The 17,577-nt window shown below is 42.8% G+C and overlaps 5 protein-coding genes across 7 annotated transcripts; 2 read left to right on the top strand and 3 right to left on the bottom strand.

The window, feature by feature from the left end:
* Window positions 1–164: 164 nt before the first annotated feature.
* Window positions 165–1,055, top strand: BCIN_15g04850 (hypothetical protein). Its single transcript, XM_024697662.1, has 2 exons — window positions 165–474; window positions 525–1,055. The coding sequence occupies exon 2, from the start codon at window positions 563–565 to the stop codon at window positions 965–967; it is 405 nt and encodes a 134-aa protein (XP_024553478.1). The 5' UTR covers window positions 165–474; window positions 525–562; the 3' UTR covers window positions 968–1,055.
* An 829-nt stretch (window positions 1,056–1,884) lies between these two features.
* Window positions 1,885–3,543, bottom strand: BCIN_15g04840 (hypothetical protein). The gene is made up of 3 exons (XM_024697661.1): window positions 3,016–3,543; window positions 2,873–2,962; window positions 1,885–2,816 (listed from the first exon to the last, which is right to left on the bottom strand). The coding sequence occupies exons 1-3, from the start codon at window positions 3,273–3,275 to the stop codon at window positions 2,231–2,233; spliced, it is 936 nt and encodes a 311-aa protein (XP_024553477.1). The 5' UTR covers window positions 3,276–3,543; the 3' UTR covers window positions 1,885–2,230.
* Window positions 3,544–5,355: 1,812 nt separating this feature from the next.
* On the bottom strand, window positions 5,356–7,725 carry BCIN_15g04830 (hypothetical protein). Of its 2 annotated transcripts, none has more exons than XM_024697660.1 (3): window positions 7,286–7,725; window positions 6,679–7,216; window positions 5,356–6,620 (listed from the first exon to the last, which is right to left on the bottom strand). In XM_024697660.1, the coding sequence occupies exons 1-2, from the start codon at window positions 7,614–7,616 to the stop codon at window positions 7,152–7,154; spliced, it is 396 nt and encodes a 131-aa protein (XP_024553475.1). In that variant the 5' UTR covers window positions 7,617–7,725; the 3' UTR covers window positions 5,356–6,620; window positions 6,679–7,151. The 2 variants fall into 2 exon arrangements, with proteins under 2 accessions (XP_024553475.1, XP_024553476.1); XM_024697659.1 differs by having other exon boundaries at window positions 6,679–7,139.
* A 2,777-nt stretch (window positions 7,726–10,502) lies between these two features.
* Window positions 10,503–14,047, top strand: Bcrum1. Of its 2 annotated transcripts, XM_024697658.1 has the most exons (6): window positions 10,503–11,165; window positions 11,243–11,347; window positions 11,394–11,601; window positions 11,659–11,936; window positions 11,993–13,221; window positions 13,279–14,047. In XM_024697658.1, exons 4-6 carry the CDS (start codon window positions 11,727–11,729, stop codon window positions 13,910–13,912), a joined length of 2,073 nt encoding a protein of 690 aa, XP_024553474.1. In that variant the 5' UTR covers window positions 10,503–11,165; window positions 11,243–11,347; window positions 11,394–11,601; window positions 11,659–11,726; the 3' UTR covers window positions 13,913–14,047. The 2 variants fall into 2 exon arrangements, with proteins under 2 accessions (XP_024553474.1, XP_024553473.1); XM_024697657.1 differs by having other exon boundaries at window positions 11,394–11,936.
* Window positions 14,048–14,341: 294 nt separating this feature from the next.
* Bcmfs1 lies at window positions 14,342–17,562 on the bottom strand. Its single transcript, XM_001548414.2, has 4 exons — window positions 16,273–17,562; window positions 15,889–16,217; window positions 15,582–15,840; window positions 14,342–15,522 (listed from the first exon to the last, which is right to left on the bottom strand). Exons 1-4 carry the CDS (start codon window positions 17,335–17,337, stop codon window positions 14,677–14,679), a joined length of 2,499 nt encoding a protein of 832 aa, XP_001548464.2. The 5' UTR covers window positions 17,338–17,562; the 3' UTR covers window positions 14,342–14,676.
* Between the last annotated feature and the right edge of the window lie 15 nt (window positions 17,563–17,577).

The following is a 17,577-nucleotide window of genomic DNA, read 5'->3' as shown; positions in this document are numbered from 1 at the left end:
CTGGGGAATCGGGACTCTTTTGGTTTTCAATGCATCTTTCTAACCGAATAGTCATTGGTAAGATTCTTTGAATGTACTCGAGTAGGATTCATTGTATGATCCTCATTATGAGTAAATGATAGTCATTGCTCATATAATTCAAATAAAGATGTGCTTTAACGTTCGATGGAATCAGTTTTGATCTTCAATTCTGGAGCGGTGTCAATGGGATTGTCATTCACTCAGAACAAGAGATCGCCTCCAGTCACTCATTTGGAGTCACCTTTCGACAACTCACTGCTTTTCGAATAACGAATGTATCACAATTTTTTGCAAAAGTCTAGTCATATTTGATCCCCCTCTCGAACAAAAGCTGATTGGTATCTAGCTCGACCGATTCGAAATCTTACTACCACAAAAATCGTACATCTCGAATACTTGACAATTCCATAAGCTGAAAAGAACTCATTCAACTAAAGGAAAAGAAAACTCTCGGTAAGTGAGAATTACAAGAATGTGGATGTAGTTATTGATAACTTGTATAGGTTGTTTTATGATAAATCCCATTCTTGATAAGACAATCATGCAACTCTTTACCATCAATTTTTGCGCCATATTTACTCTCCTAATATCCATTGTCAATGGCATAAAGGAAGGCCCGTACTGCCTCGGAGTCAACAAGTGTACCTTGTACATGAGCTGGTCGGCAGGCTCACCCGGCCTTAAATCCGGTACCATGGCAATGCCCAGAGATATTACACTTTTTGACAAAGACTGCAAAACCATTGACCCAAAAATGACGCAAGCCGAAGCGAAACGCCCAATCGATATCAAATCTTCGTTACCCGAAACCATAACTCTCACTGGGCAGAACGCCATTTTTGAGATGCCACTCTTCACATATGGTAAGAATCAAGATGGTGGGGAAAATTGCGGACAAGGCGAATATAAAGGCGATTATAACTGGCTCTGCCAATTTGCGTGTTAGGGGATGGATTGAAGCGTCTTGATGGACCGATCTTGCCGATTATTAGCAAAGCGAGAAGAATGAATAGCCGTGCTGGATAGTTTTTGTAGCGAACCGCGGGAGGGGGGGGGGGGGAGAGGCTTCAATTTATGCCGGCATTCATCTGCTGAAACTCTGGAATGGCACATGCGAGACTTTAGAAAACAATCAAGACCCGATGCTTGATTTGATAAACCAGTTTCCAGAATCTTCATCTGAAGATGTGATATGTGCGACACCTGATAGAAGAGAAAGTTCTTTATCATCTTTTCAATTCTGCTCCGGCATCAAAAATCCACAACTAAACATCACCATACCATACATTCTACCAACTTACAACGAACGTGATAACCTAGGAGGAAATTCTTATTTCACAACATCAAGAAAAAGTATAACACCTGCTGTAGCACCCATACTAAACCATACCCTCCAAATCAACCGTCACTCCAACCCAAGCCAAAGTAAACACACCCCAACCCTCCAACCCCATCACAAAATATCCACATCCTCCGAGTCCCATGAGCCACCACCTCGCACACAATTTCCCAGAACTGAAACCAGCGTACGACTGAAATATCACGTGTCTCGGTAGTACACTGGCACGGATGGATACATTGCACCAAAATCGCGCCGATAGGAGATTTTTCACGTAGCCACTTTTCGAATGTTCCGATTCTTGTGTTTGGGAAATAGATAACAGGAAATAGAGAGGAGAGATTAGGTCGCTTTATGCGTAAGTGAAGTCGTGCATCGGAAATTTTTATTGGTGATGTTGGAGACTGCTGACACTTGGGAATATTCGGGATATGATGCAAGTGGGTTGATGTAGGATCTTTAATTCCTTTAGGAGAGAAACTAGGGGTGTTTTTTTTGCATGCACACCGAATATGTACACGTATTTCGAGAACAGGTCTTGCAGATTATATTGTGTAGCGTGTTACATTTATTCATGTAATTGTTCTTAAACTGCTGGATAACATACAGAACTTAAGCAAAAGGTATAAGAAACAATAATTATACACGGCCTAATCCTTAGCTTACATAGAAACCTTACATTGCATATCAATAACAAACAAACTTGGATCGTGAAAGTGCTGAGGACATAATCCTAGTATCTAAATCGGTTAACAGAGAGCCACCAATACTCCACATAGCCATTCTTCCCCAATTTTGTCACCAGAGATCGTTGCTCTCGTTGCATGGCAGGTCAAATGGATCTCTGTAGACCCAGTATCGAGACTGACGCTACGCCATTTGTTCCTTTGACTTTTCTCGCTCACTTGCTCCTTTTATCAAAGTGCTTAGATCTCCCACTGGGATTTGGAACGGGAAGTCTAGAGCCGCTAGCATAATGGCAAAAAAGATCCACCAGCCTGCCAGTGATGTTACGAAAAGGGTCGCCCCAGCCGCAACCTCTAATCTTTTTGCCAGCGCCAATTGAGTCGCATCGTTATTTCCAATACCGTTTGCCGTGTGCCAATACACGGAGGTTAAAATTGAGAAAGCAACAACCAGCGTAAAAAATATTATAACAAAGACGACGTTTGTGCGCAGAGAGCAGACCAGGTATATGAGACACAAGACCGCCATGAAAACAAGAAAGAATCCAAAAGAGGCGTTGAACCCAACTGTTCTCAGGCCGTCGACAGGAGTACCGCCGGGAGGAGCGTAAAGCCCATATGCGTAATAAAAAGGTTGAAGTGTGGAGGCGAAAGTAAGCCAAAAAGCACCGAAAGAGATAAATACCACAAAGGGGAAAGTGTTGCCTAAAACAAATTCGAGGAAACCACCGACAATCATGAGGAGTCCACCGAAGAAGAAGTAGGAACCACTAGAAACTTGTGAGTGGATATCCAGACACATTAAATGAGGAATCAAGACACCTACATTCCAGCCGCACCGTTGTTACCCGCTCCACGCCAGCCCATAAGATCGCACGATAGGGGCGATAAGGTAATTAGAAAACCAACTATTGCTCTACATGATCAGTTAGCGTGGAGAGACCTCGAGACTGCAAGGCATGAACTTACACCGGGGTAGGATTTCCAAAAGTCTTCCTCAAATCACCTTTCACGGCGTTTTGCGGAGAGAGATATATCTTTTCGAACAATTCCGGACTGATGCTGATACTGCCAGCTGTCTTGATCCTCTTCAATGCATCTTCCGAACCAATTGACAAGTCATTCATTTCATATGAATTGCTGCCCTCTCCGTTATGATTGCTATTATGCGAGAAATCCTTTTCCTGTGGGACACCACTTGAATTTGCCTGGGCGTTCTCCGTTGTCATTTCGGATGTATTTCAAACAAAACAACAGATGGTAGCTAATAAAGCAAAAGCTAGTGACAGTTCACTAATGCAGGAAAGACAATGAGACGATGTAGAATAATCATGCGAACGTGGGAAGTCGGGTATTATGTACATATTTTGACATGTACTAACTTTCCCGCAATCTTTAGAAGTTTCGCCTTCTGTTCCTCAAATTTTGAAGAGCAGCACAAAAAAAGAGCTCAAACTGCAGAGCTCTCACGGAGTTTTGGATAGGCTATCCAGTCCCAGGTTAGTGAGTGAACACCAAAGCCCCTGGGTTCTTCAAGTGGGAGGCAATTCTGGAATAGATCTTTTGAGCCAGGATTTACTTAGTATGGCAACATCAAAAATACAAGCGCTAAAATCCATATCGGTATGGCAACTTGCTTCAACCACAGATCTGAACAATGACATATTCCTCCAGATTGTATCAAACATCTGATTGTCACCTATTCTGTGCTAACCGTGGGCTTTCATTGTTCACACGTAATTAATGAGATAATCATGAGATAGTTGTGCTGCCTTTTGAGATTCTCGTTTTACAAAGGAAGAATGGCATGTGCAAATCACCTCACTTTTTTTGATATGGCAGGTTATACGTGCCACGATGATTTCTCCAGTCAAGTCGGAGCACGCTTGGAGAACACATACACTTATGCCTTGATGTGACAAGCTAAATTCCGGGGAAAATACGCGGACCTTAACCCAAATTTTGAGTCACCCGGGAAATAAGCGACCGACCATTGGTTCCCAAGGAAAGCGAGTCGGGGTACACAGCTGCAAGGGGCTATTGATGACTGACACCACACATCGAATATGTCGGAAATTGGATCATCAAGGTCACAGAGGTCGATATAAAGTTCCTCAAGGTTTCCTCAAGACTTCGTGTTTTCTTTCCGAAGAAATAGCTCACGAGAGTTGCTATCATTATTTCCAGAGATATGCTGTCTTTAATTGTCTATGTGTTCGCAATTCCTGTCATTGGTCAAAATTCCCAATATTTTACTCGAAATATCGAGTCTCGTAGCATGGAGTGTCTCCACATCTAGTTTCTTTCTTGCTCGCGTCAAATTCCGAGTTCTGCCCTATTCATTATATTTAAGCATTCATTCGGTGCCACGACATTTCCAAAGCCGCGCAATCATCAACGTACTGCGTGCTGGCAGCTCGGAGCCAGGACACTTCCCACGAGCTGACAGCGGCAATCTGACAGTTTCGATATGTAGTTTGGACTTGGAATTGCCGCTCGCTGCTCGCCACTTCGAACCTTTACACGAGTGTGACGAAACTTGGCCTGAAAACAGCTTGTTTGAAGCGTAAGTTTAGTCTACTATTCCTACTCGTAAGATAGCAGTGACAAGGTGCCGCCTCCATCAATTCAATCGATCGTACCACTCCCTTATGTTAAGAATGGCAATCGAACGTATGAAATATTCAGACGGCCTTTGGAAATTGTCGTAGTATACGTACGACAAGTGGCAAGGCTTGCCATACGTGAGTTGTGCTGTGTACGCTATTGGGACCGAAATTGCCATCAAATCCAGCTCGCCAAATTTTACAATGAGTTTCTAGTCCATCATTCGAGACCTCAGACGAGATTGCCCCTTCACTCTATCTAGTACGATATGACAGATGATAAGAAAGGCATAATTCGGCTTAAAAGGTTATTGAATACCCGCCATGCTTATCAAAAATTTGTGGTCTTATTTCGGTATAAGCATGTCTAGTATTAAAGTTTGATACATGTTGATCAATGTAGGTGCCGCTTTGACAACGAGCTCCGTCTATCATCGGCGACTCCAGCGAGTCTCGTGATCAAAACAAAAATGAGTTCTCTTTCATGCCGTACTGTTCATCGTTCAATAAGTCCTCTAAAAACATTTTATTAAAAATTGATGATTTGGCATATGGGACAAAACAAAGAAAGAGTGACGCGGCGAAAGGTATCACGTGGACGATGATTATCATCAACTGCATCGCATGGGTTCAATAATCCCTGACCAGACAACATCACTCGAATAATCATAGATATTCAAGCACTTCTGCACAGGCCCGTGGCGAAAGTCTAGAATGATAACATTAATTGTATAATCTACTAGCAAAGTACTGGGTCTGGCCAGTATATTCGGAGTTTTAAATATTGATGTCAATATCAAGCTGAAGAAGCTTTCGCGCTATGTTGTAGCATATCCATCTAGTAAACCTAACGAAAAGTTTAACTCTGGGCTACTCTAAAGGTTTGGCCTGCATATACGAATCAACCGCGAAAAAAAGAGACAATAAATCACTCCGTAGCTTCCGCGCTTCCCTAGTACTCTGCCGTCCCAACATTCGAAAGGATTACACCATTCTCAATCAAGACTAACTAATGGGCCCAACACTTCACAGATCATCCCGGTTACTCTCATTCCCGCTTCTCAATCTAAATTCCACCATTGGGCCTTCATGCCAACTAACAAATCTGTTCCAAGTCTGGAACTCTCGCTTCCTCTCTCTGCCCCAACCCATCCCCTTCTTACCCTCCCCAAGTCCTACTCCCTCTTGAACACTCAGTCTCATATCAAACTCCCAGATCAATCGTGCCAACACTACTTCCATCTCCTGATATGCCAGATATTTACCTATGCAGCTAGTTCTCCCAGTGCCGAATGGGGTGAAAGCTTTTGGTTCAAAGACTTTGGAGTTTCGGGCACTTCCCTTTGATAAGTCATTTTCGCCCTCTCGATCAAGCCAACGCTCAGGCATATAAACGAATGGGTCTCCGAAATATCTTTCATCGTGATGAATACTGTAGGCGGAGGCCCCGACTGTGACTCCAGCTGGAATGGCGTAACCATCGATAATAGCCCCTCCTTTCATAACCTCCCTTGGTATACCGGCCCCAACACCAGGCGAAAGTCGCATGGCCTCGTCAATACATGCCGTAAGATATTTGTATTCATTCAGCTTTGCGCCAACTTTGATTTCACTGACCTTCGCCCATTTCTCTCTGATTTCCCTTTGTAAACGTTCGTAGACAAGTGGGTAGTGAAGAAGGTAAAAGATGGTTGCCGTTAGCCCTGATGCAGTGGTATCCATGCCAGCTATTATCAAGACACCGGCTTCAGCAATTAATTGTTCTTGAGTAAAGATCTCTCCAGCTTCTTGATCTTGTGCAGCAAGAATGGCAGAGAAAATGTCCGCGTTAGCTAAATCCTTTTTGTGATTTACCCGCCAATCTGTCTGAGATTTGCTGAGAGCAAAAAGCTTATTGGCACCATTTAATAAAGATCGTGGGATCAATCTGAATAGGCCGAGTTTTTCCACTGTACGCATGTATCCTAGCTATTGTTCGCCAGGTTCTCAGTATCTGTCTGGTTTTGGTAGACGTGGGGTTATTTACCGTGTTCATAGCAAGAGCCGCATCAGCCATGAGGTCTATCACATGTCGATTTTCCTCATCTTTTAACATCCCCCAATTACGACTGAAAGTTACATCACCCATAATATCCGCTAGTAGATATGTCAAAGCTTTTGACATATCGTGGGGGTGTGTCCATTCGCCCGCTGACACCTTCCCATTTTTTCCTGCTCGAAGATATTCGGAGAATCGTTGAGAGTTTTGATAGATCAGATTCTGTAGCTCTTGCACCGCCTGTGGATTCAGAGCTTTGACCAGAATACGTCTCTTGAGCGCGTGAATCTTTTTGTCGATAGTGGTGAGGACAGATGGACCTTTGAAAAAGTAGTGATATATCGTATAAAAGTCGGACTTCTGCGTGTTGGCGGCAGAGCTATATATGTCTTGAAGAGCGGTAGTGCTGTTGAGAGATAGTCGATTCGGTCCAACTCGTACAATTGGTCCTGGGAGTTTCGTTAATTGTTAATTTCAGAGTGTCCAACAGTACGCATTAGAGGACTAGATGTGGCTTTTTTAAAATCTGAAATTGATTCAGTTGATGGACCTTGTGAAATCCAGTCCGTGTTATTGAAAATGGTATATTGCTTACCATATATCTCATGGAGCCGATATTCATTTAAATGACGGTCGCCCTTGAGACAACGATGGACATTGTACCAGTCGGTAACGGAAGCCAACATCGGACCAGGAAATGCCGCCAAAGGATGAAAATACAGGCGATAGAGAACAAACCAATGAAACAGCAACATTAACATTAGCAACCACAAAGGAGCGTGTGGTCTGAAGCCGTCGAGATTAGCTTCTTTCGTGAGTCTTGAGAGACCCTTCAGCATCCAATAACCCACTGCACATGTTGTCGGTCCAAACAAGAACAGTCCATGCCATTTCTGCGTTTTGCGACTCGCATCGGGAACCGACATTTCACTGTTCTTCAAGATATAATTATCCTCCAAACGATTATATAGCTTGGCAGAATCAATTGAACTCAAAAATTTATACGATTGAATGTATAAAATCTATTTGAGTATCAAAACGGTGAGTGCCAAAGTCAGATTGAATACCCCGCACTTGTGCTGCATGTGAAAATATTCAAAAATAGAAGGTGTGGTTACACATTGCCACATGTGTCGAAATGCAACACAAGAATTTGAATTAGACGCAGTTATTGGATGTAACTGTAGTACGGAAGCGACTTTTGATTATCTATCGCGTATTTGTATAGATACACTGCATAAAATAATAACACGCCCCCAATCAAAACGACAAGTAGCTTCAGACAAGAGTCCAGACTCATGATTTGATACTATATCAACAGCATCCATCCTTACAGATTACTTTATTCATCTCATAGCGGCATTAATAATCCTATAACTCTTAGAGAAAGGGAAGTGATTGGAATAATATGTGTGCATGATGTTGAGCAATGACTAGTACCAAATATTCTTTTGCACTCCGGTAAAACCAAACCCAAACGAGAGAATGATACAAACACAACGATCTAGAAGTGATGGTCTTGCGGCCCGTAAGTTTCACTCGAGCAGCTTTGTACACAAGCTCAATCCCAACCCGTGACAGCCATTAGCCATCTGCCGACTCCATGCTACAAGCGATACCCAAAGTCGACCATCACTGTAAATCTTGCTCAGTGTTTATTGCATCTTAATCTTGAACATGATAAAATATAATCGCGTCCATCATTCCTATTCATGGAATTATCTACACTGACTCGCTCTCCAATTGTATGAATCTAAATACATATCTTGTCAACGATATAAAAGCCTAGTGGCCATGTTAGACCGAACATCTACCACTCCAGTGGACAATCCGGCGCTGACATGTTCCTCTGGTATTGTCAATAAATTCATCTTGCTTCACTAAAAGATAGCAGACTGTAGCAAACGCGATTTCAGTCACCCCACACACTGAACAGAGACCCCTATTTGTAAAAACAAATACTATCCATCCAGTTCATACTCAAGAACATATGAATCATACATCGCGGTTTATATGCTATGTTGAATTGATTTTGTGTAGACTTATGCTCTCTTCTGCTAGTCTCATCCAGAAATTTCGGTGTCACAGCAATGCTATCAATAATTTGTTCAGCCGTAATGCTTTTGCTGCTTTCACTAAAAAATAGGAGAAGTCATCAGCGGTCACTTGACTCCATGGCTGATTCCTTCACAAGACACAAGAATGCAAGAGTAGGGATGAAATGCTGTTTGGGGCACTCTACCCTGGAAGATAAGACATATCTATTCATCCTAGACCGATCCGGATTTTCTTTCCCGAAGTGGGGGCCAGAAGTCAGGATCGAATTGCTGTGCTCCACATATCAAAGTCGCGTACTTGGCGAATGCGAAATTGTGCTGGGGGCTGTCTCGCCAGGATGAACATGTACATCACCTTAGAAGCATGACAATCAAGACGCCGAAGTCTTAACGCAATCCTTTTGAGCGACCCCTTCTGTCCTTGATGAGATACAGGAGAAAGGATGCCGGATTTCCTGCCAATGCAGACTGCAGTTCCTAGACGAAAATTTAGATCTATGTTATTTGGTATACTCCCATGCTTTAGGTGAAATTAGAAGTATTAAATAGATTCCATAGTAAAATCGGGTTGAAGAAAATCTTACCAAATGAATGCAATGTTGTATACTTAGTCGGGAATCAAATGTCTTGCGTCGCTAGGCAGCCTCGAGTTGAATTCCTAGTACGTGAACAGCATCGAAAAGAATGAAGGAAAGAAACTGTTGTCTGCCTTGTACGTGGCCGTAAGGAGCTGCATAAATTGACATGGGAAGAGTGGAAAATAGGCGCCAGGCTTGAGAAAGTGATGATCGTACTCTCGAAGCCCCATGCGTCAATGCACGAGCGAGACGAGATCTCGCGCGAGCAGCCCCAAAGGAACTCGCGTAGCATTTGCGAAGTGGATGAGTTGAAAACATACTGGATTTAATCGGGACGAAGATAAGAGAAAGGAAAGACCACACACGTCTGATCCTCGTGAAAGATGTCGACGCGGCATGTATGATATATCCCAATATTTCGCAAAGCCCGCTCGAAAGAGGATGAGTTGAGATCCGTTTACAAGATGCCAGAGACACCCCGTCTATGACATACATGACAGGCAGCTATACGGAAGTAGCGTATGACTTATCTGTGAGCTTCTATTCGTTAAGGATTGTCTAAGATCTTTCGGTACACATCCCACTCTTCTAGACATGATGGACATCAAAAATGTCTTGTAAGGCGTTGTGAAATGGAAGTGAAAATAGAATTCCACAGGCGGACTAGTTTACCGGGGAAGTTACCCGTAGCAAAAGTGTCTTGTGCTGACATGCCATCCTGCTTTTCATTTCCAGTTCACAAACTCAGGTCCTTTTGATCCATGTGTAGATCTGAAGCACTTTATATGGGTATCCCACTTATCATGCATGACTTGATGCCTCAGATAAAAGGAGTGCCACGTAAAATACATTAATCTTCAAGAGAAGAAAGAAAGAGTGAAGGAGAGAGAGAAATGGTAAAAACCAAAATTAAAAGAGGAAAATAAACCAAATCGCCAAAACGACACCTGAGTGATTCGAACACTCGCTCCCGAGGGAAATGCCTGACTCTGAGTGATTCAGTAGCAGGGCATCGCGTTAACCACTCCGCCAAAGTGCCTAATCATGTGACAATACGAGATTCAAAACAATATATATTCAGGAGATGAATGGACGCTCAAAGAACACAAAGCGCAGCTTCCACGTATAATGTTGCAAGGAATGACAAATTCACGTAAATTCATAAGCTGATCATATTGACCAGTCTTACAAGGTACAATTGACGTGTCTTTCATTACCTTGGGGCTGAAAGACTATTTCCACCTGCCGAAGTTCTACCGAATATCACAATTTCCAGACATTCAACTACCTAACTCAAAGGGAACCCGAACACACGAAATATTTCCTTACGCGACCATATTACGCACGCACGACTCCATGAACCTAATAAGATTACCCTTGTACTGTAGTCGCAGTATTTGAATACTGTCGACTTTGGATAAGCAATGATGTAGCTCTTGGAATCACATCACCACCCGCAAAGATTCCGCGAAATCGAAGCGATTCGGCGTTCTAATGCCAACATAACACGCTATCCCGCGTCCATACAGACCTTTTACATATCTCCAAAGGGTCGAAGTGACATCTCTGAGTGTGCAAGTTTCCCACTGGGTAGTTGAATCGGCACAAACTAAACGCAAGACACAATCTGCCTTGTTCGCGGCCATTTGTATCCGTCGTCTTAAGCGCCAGCAATATGCGAAATCATGTTCGGATCCTTTGAAGAGAAGAATGGAAAGTTCTAACACAGACCATCAGCGGTTCCCTGAGCCCCCTACTAATCTTGTTTCGTGGTAGCCACATTACCACGCTGCCATGTGTTATCTGGAACTTGCCTGTAACATTTCTGTATGCTGAATAGGTGGGGGTTAATTTTCATTATGATGATCAAAAGGTGTGAGAAATTATTAGGCACGATTTGTTGATGCTTGGGAAAAGCACAGGATCCATTCCTACTTCGCATGCAAGGCCAAAGGTCCAAGATACCAAGACATTATTATGCTTTCGAGTTTGAGCTTGAGCTTAAGCTTAAAATTGGTGCTGGTAAGCTTACCTCAAACTCATTTGGTGCCGTCTGATACGATCATAGTAAGTATCTTCACACGATTATCACTTAAGTGGGTCTGTTCAGTTTCTGGGGTTCGTTCGCGTTGATTACCATGTTCTAGGAGTTTAATATCCAAGATTAATTATGGAGGCTCAAGCAAAGATGGGTATCCGCAGGATTTTGATACAGGTCTACCTGGTCTTGTACTGTCGACCAGGTTGAATCTTTTTGAAGGGAGACAACTACTTTCGTAACATTTATTAACCAACTCGCCTGTAGTGGAGATTACTTTCTTACGTTTCTATAGTTCTGGCCTCTCTTAATTATATTGCTTGATTTAAAGTTTGTGGCTATTCCAACAACACTTCTTCAAACATGTTAAGCTACGAAACGACACTACTTGAAATTGAATTGCCTCGAAGTTCCTACTGGCCCCAATCATCAGATTCTATTGCCCATTTTCAACCAAGATCATATACACCAAAGATGTCACTAAGCCCTCCTGGAAGTCCAAGTAGTGTAGAGTCTAGTGGTATTAGACGATATCGCAGGACTACGGCTTGTACAACATGCCGTGATAGAAGAGTTAGTGTTTACTTTCCAATTCAAACTCATACAATGTACTGATTTGATAATTTTAGGTAAAATGTAGCCGCGACAGGCCATTCTGCACCCAATGTAAAAAGGGGGGACGACCATGTAAATACCTAAACAGCGAAATACCCGAATTTGAGTTTATTGAAGTAAATTTATCAAGGAGTCCGGGTAGGAAGTCGCCATCGCCAGTTATGTCAAATCCAATCACCGAAAGGAAATCCGGTATCAAGTCAAAAGCAACCAGTCGGGCGTTGGGTAAAGCGTCTCAAATACCGTCGTCTCCTTTCACCGCAAAGACCCTGGCGAATGATATGGATACTCAGTCCCATCAGCCCATCAAAAGTTTAGCGATTACCCTAGGTGCACTTGGCGAAGATTTCATCTCCTATTTTCGGACGAAAGTTCCAGCACGAGAAGTGTGTGACCATTTCTTGAATAACTTTATAGGACTACAATTTTCAGTGCCCATATGCCATATTGATACTCTTATAGATGAGTACATTAGCTTCTGGGCCAATCTGTCTCCTGAGACCTCGGTTGAATCTACCCTACTCATCTTAGCTATTTTGTATTGTGGGGCCGTCAATTCTACCATCAACATTTCACAATCAACAACATTACACGATCTATACGAACAGCTATTAGATATAGTTAATCTTCCAACATATAATTGCGTACACAGAGGATCATCTTCCATCCAGCTTCTGCAGGCTTACCTTCTTGTAAACACATTCCAAGCTAGCACATCATCCTCACAGTTCCGGTATGGATTTTTACCCCACGCAATCAGACTCGCTCAATCTTTACAGCTCAATTTCGACAAACCATATCAAAGTAATAATATGCAAGCTGAAGTTGAGAAGAGAATCTGGTGGCATTTGCTGTTTTTGGATCTTCAGTCGACGATCATGACCGGCGCACCTTCACTCATAACTAGACATGGATGCACAAACAATGTTTCGTTGCCCATGGTGCTAAATCATGCCTCTAGCCAAGATTCAACTTCACCAATGATGGCCGCCTTTTACGGTCAATGCCAGTGGGTGCGCTGCATGCGCGACTGGCTCATAAAGATGCCAAAGCAGGAAGATGTGGTTTGTCTTGTTGAAAGCATTGAGAATCTTCTAAATTTATTACCGGAAGTGAAAGCAGAGAACTTGGGACCGCGGGCGTACCTGAGATTATTGACTGATAGTGTATATTGCCTTCTCGGATTGAACTTCTGCCAGGAAAAGCAATTGCGGGATATTGGGTGGTACAGTGATATTGTCCGGTTTGTTATCACCAAGAATGTCATTCCTACTCTTTATCACTAATATGTTCGTTTCAGGGCTGCAAGTTCATTCCTGCAAAACTACCTTTATCTATGCGACATGAAATCTGCAGCACCATTGAAGTCGGCTCTCCCTGGTCTCATACAGCCACACCACGCTGTTTTTATCCTCCTCAGGCACCTTAGTTTGTGCACTTCCTTGGACGCCAAAGCTCAATCGCTGAAAATTCTGGTAGACAGATTCTTCGATGCCGACATATCTAGCCCCAGAGTTGGCGCCAGTCGTGCCGTTTCTAGATCGCCAGAGTTCACTCACTACAGCCCTAATTCTCGGATGTCTCGCAAGTCATATGGAAACCCTCGCCAAGATCTTCTCATACTACTCTATAGGAAAATCCATGCCAAACTAGACTGGGATACACCAAAATTCACGGCCATGCCTCGCTCGACTTCTCAAAATATGGGGGTCTTGCCACAACTTGAAGGCTTGGTCCCGCGAGAAACGAAGAGCAACATAGTCTCCATTGAGAATTCGGCAAGCGGGTATGAAGGAACTAAATGGATGGAATTGGGAATGGAGATGAGCACGGAGGATTGCATGATGGATAGGGAGTTGGATGATGTACTTAGAGGTGGACGAGATGTATGGAACAAATGGGAAAGACTGATAGGTGCGGTTTTCAAGTGCTGAAAACCGGACTTTGAGATAATTGGACACGGAAAGAGGCCTTTTGTCACTGGCTTGTGACTTATGGAATATCTTAGTCTAATAGCAGAAACAGAATCTTCACAATTTGGTCACAGATCTTTAGTATTCTCAGATGCATCTGCATTGATTCAACACAAATTTCCAGTTATCTTCATTCTTGAACTCTATCACAGGTATACTGTACAAATTTACTTGCTAAAGTCAAGTGGATAAGTGAAATTACGACTATGTAATGTGTTTGAAACATGATTTTATAAGATGAAACTATATTATTGTGTATAAATACAATGATATACCATATCAAAATGAAATCGAACGGTATGAAAGTATATGACAATTTACATTTATGTTCCTTTAATTTGATTGGCATTAATCCCTTTTGCTATATGAAATGATACTGCAAGTAATGATTCAAATTATGTTTCGCTATAATTATATAGCTACTAGGTACTCGTACATAAATCTTCTTCTAAAAACGAAAACAAAAAACGGAGCGAATCAGTCCAATTCGGTTCGCATATATTATTTCGAATTCAATACAATAATCATATATTCCATTTGTTTCTCACCAAAACAATTGAATCTTCCATTCTTACTGCTGTGATAAATTATATTATTTGCTATGATCTAACCGTACCCTCCAAGATATTATAATTCAATTTAGACTGGAAGTATATGTACATAGATCACAATCATATTTCCTGCATTGACCTCAAACAATCGCACGATCGTAAAGTCAAAAAATCTCACACCTGTTCAGTGGACTCCTGAGTTTTAACACTCTTCCATTCCAAGAACAGAGAAGAAGCAAACGCTAATCCAGTAACAGGAATCGCTGCGATGAAAACTTTCTGTAAAGCACCGTTGTACACTTCCAATAGTGCAGGCAATTGATCCGCATCAACTACAGATCTGAAGCCCGTGGCACCAGCATCCAAGACTGCCTGAATATTGACTCCTGGCAATTGCCCACTATCATATGAAGCTTTCAATTGGTTCTGGAGAATTGTATTTCCAACAGAAACAAAGACTGCACCACCAAAAGACTGCGATGCAACCACCGCAGCGGTGCCAATAGGAATTTTCTCCAAAGGTAAGACGGTTTGGACAGCGGTGAATCCTTGCTGAATTGCAATTCCAAAACCCGTCGAAGTGAGAATTTCGTAGCCGATCCATTCAGCCGTTGTGGTATCGGTTCTAAATGTGCTGATGAATCCACAGCCTACGGTGGCAATTGCTGTACCGATGATTGCGGGTGGTGTAAAGTACCCGGATTTGGAGACGATAACACCGGCTACGAGTGTGAAGAAAGCATTGCAGAGGACATATGGAATCATGTCAATACCAGATGCGATTGCGGATGTGTGTTTGATCGCTTGAAACCATTGAGGGAGATAGTAGCCGTGAATAATCAAGGCCGAGTAGAGGAAGAAGGAGAAAAGGCAGCTTGCTAATACAGTGCGTTGCTTGAGGATTTCAAGTGGAATCAAAGCTTTGTTGCCTCTGTACCAAAACCACAGTCCTAACACAATCATACTTACTCCAAAGCCGACGAGAAGACCAATAACCATTGGACTGGACCAGCCATTGCCCTAATGAACAGTCAATACTTAGTAGTTGTAGACCGCCAAACCACAAGAATAGAACTTACCTCTTCAGTATGTTGGAAAGCTATGAAAAGCATAACGCATGCACCGAGCAAAAGGATATTTCCAAGGATATCGAGATCAAGAACTCGTGAGCCAAACGATCGTTTTGTGTCCAAGGTGTTCTTGGGGTTGAAGAATAAGATCATGGCCAAGATGGTTACGCCACCGACTGGAAGATTGAAATAAAAACACCATCTCCATGATACTTTATCTGTGAAAACTCCTCCCATCAATGGTCCTACTGTAGCTCCTAATCCGAACCTGTAATTGAATTAGTCTAGGGACAAATGACCAATTCGCAATACTCACATCAAACCCACAGCCGCGGTGAAGACAGGACGTCTTTGTATCGGGACACTATGAGCGACAACAACAAAAGACCCTGTTAAAATACCCGCACTTCCAACTCCAGCGATAGCACGCCCTATAATCAATGTGAGAGAATTGGGAGCCACGCCACAAATCAATGATCCGATCTCAAATAGCGCATTTGCGCCTAGATATGACCATTTGATACTGAAAATAGTAAAGATCCTTCCATACATCGGCTGGAACGCGCATGCCGTAAGTAGGTATGCACTTCCATACCACCCAACGTCTGCGTAAGACTTGAATTCTCCACTAATGTATGGAATTGCCTAGGAGGAATGTTAGTAATGCGTGCAACGGAGAAAGTGGGAATGACAGCCATACAGTTGTGATGATCGTTCTATCCAAAGAAATCAAGAGCACCGACAAGCAAAGCCCGATCGTGAGAACCGTTAAAGCAATGGTTCCAGGATACTCAATTTCCGCTTCTAATTCTTGTGGCTCTGGTGACACAACAACTTCCTCCTCTTTTTCGGTTTTTGCGCGAGCCCCGAACGCATCCAGATTATTGGTGGAGGCCAACGATATTGCGTTGACCTCTTTGGCTTCCCAATCTACCATCTCATCTATATTCTTCATGAATTGATCACTCCATAATCCTGGTTTTCCTGGATGTCTCTGCTCTTCCACGGGCGTTGATAATCGATTCGGTCGCTCAAAGGTCTTACTTCTCTTGGTACTACACGCGGATTCACCGAGCGTGCTTTGAGATGCTAGATGTCGAAGTGATGGGGCTGCAGATGCTATGATATCTGTGAACAGTTCATTGAGACCAGCATTATTCCGGGACGCCTTGTTAGCATCGATATCTGAAGAATTTCGTGACCCACGAGATGTGGTGGGTTTTAATATTCGAGTATTTTCATCCTCAAGTGACGATTTTTCCAACTCCAGGATAGATTCAAATCCTGCACAATCAGAGCCTGCTTTCGTACTATCTGCGGTATTGGGACGCGAAGTTGAGCTCAAATTTCGCGACTTTTCTTTGGGGTTGTTTAATGAATCGAGGGTGACCTGTGGCTTATGTTCTTCTGGCTGTTCAGAACTTCCTTGAGAATCCAGCCTCTCTGTCGATATCCCTTTGCTGTGGCCCAACTGAGATTCTGCGAGCTGAGATTGAGCTCCATCTTTGATCGCTTCCTCACTTTCTTGAGAACCTTCTTGTCTATCAGATCCTTCATTTATTTCTTGTTGCTTGCTATTAGTTCCTGAATGATGAGAGAGTCCATTGGCCTCATTTAAGACTGTTTGGTCTCCTCTGTCATCCAGATTAGTTTCAGATGACGGTTGCATATGGAAGATTTGACGCGAAAAGTCAAGTTCTTCCACTAAATCTGTGTTTGGTGCTGCATTTTCAATTGGAGAGCTCGCTTCACCGTCTAAACCCATAATTGCATCTCCAGGGGATCCCTTCGTGGTGTTGTTTTGATATTAATGTCGATGTAAAGTTGTTTCAACTCCTTTCTCTACTGCAATCCAAATTACGATGTGAGGTATTGGGTATGGTTGATTACGTAGGTGAACCATTAGTTACGGATACGGGATTGCCGATCAACAATATATACTATTGTAGATATGCGGGCTGGGAACTAGTATAGATATCCGGCACCATTCGGGATGAGAATTGGG

The sequence above is a fragment of the Botrytis cinerea genome, chromosome 15 (assembly GCF_000143535.2).
Source record: "Botrytis cinerea B05.10 chromosome 15, complete sequence".
Lineage (NCBI taxonomy): Eukaryota > Fungi > Ascomycota > Leotiomycetes > Helotiales > Sclerotiniaceae > Botrytis > Botrytis cinerea.
Note: the sequence above shows the minus strand (reverse complement) of the source record. Positions and strands in the feature narration are given on the sequence as shown.

What these genes read in the sequence shown, in the direction of transcription:
- BCIN_15g04850 (XM_024697662.1), top strand. Translation starts at nt 563, where the DNA reads ATGCAACTCTTTACCATCAATTTTTGCGCCATATTTACTCTCCTAATA.
- BCIN_15g04840 (XM_024697661.1), bottom strand. Translation starts at nt 3,275, where the DNA reads ATGACAACGGAGAACGCCCAGGCAAATTCAAGTGGTGTCCCACAGGAA. An exon ending in TTTGGAAATCCTACCCCGGT is followed by an intron (nt 2,963 to 3,015) that starts GTAAGTTCATGC and finishes CTGATCATGTAG; the next exon opens with AGCAATAGTTGGTTTTCTAA. An exon ending in AACAACGGTGCGGCTGGAAT is followed by an intron (nt 2,817 to 2,872) that starts GTAGGTGTCTTG and finishes ACAAGTTTCTAG; the next exon opens with TGGTTCCTACTTCTTCTTCG.
- BCIN_15g04830 (XM_024697659.1), bottom strand. Translation starts at nt 7,616, where the DNA reads ATGTCGGTTCCCGATGCGAGTCGCAAAACGCAGAAATGGCATGGACTG. An exon ending in TCGGCTCCATGAGATATATG is followed by an intron (nt 7,140 to 7,285) that starts GTAAGCAATATA and finishes CGAAACTCCCAG; the next exon opens with GACCAATTGTACGAGTTGGA. An exon ending in CGGCTCTTGCTATGAACACG is followed by an intron (nt 6,621 to 6,678) that starts GTAAATAACCCC and finishes GGCGAACAATAG; the next exon opens with CTAGGATACATGCGTACAGT.
- Bcrum1 (XM_024697658.1), top strand. Translation starts at nt 11,727, where the DNA reads ATGTTAAGCTACGAAACGACACTACTTGAAATTGAATTGCCTCGAAGT. An exon ending in CAACATGCCGTGATAGAAGA is followed by an intron (nt 11,937 to 11,992) that starts GTTAGTGTTTAC and finishes TGATAATTTTAG; the next exon opens with GTAAAATGTAGCCGCGACAG. An exon ending in TGGTACAGTGATATTGTCCG is followed by an intron (nt 13,222 to 13,278) that starts GTTTGTTATCAC and finishes TGTTCGTTTCAG; the next exon opens with GGCTGCAAGTTCATTCCTGC.
- Bcmfs1 (XM_001548414.2), bottom strand. Translation starts at nt 17,337, where the DNA reads ATGGGTTTAGACGGTGAAGCGAGCTCTCCAATTGAAAATGCAGCACCA. An exon ending in ATAGAACGATCATCACAACT is followed by an intron (nt 16,218 to 16,272) that starts GTATGGCTGTCA and finishes CATTCCTCCTAG; the next exon opens with GCAATTCCATACATTAGTGG. An exon ending in CTTTCCAACATACTGAAGAG is followed by an intron (nt 15,523 to 15,581) that starts GTAAGTTCTATT and finishes ACTGTTCATTAG; the next exon opens with GGCAATGGCTGGTCCAGTCC.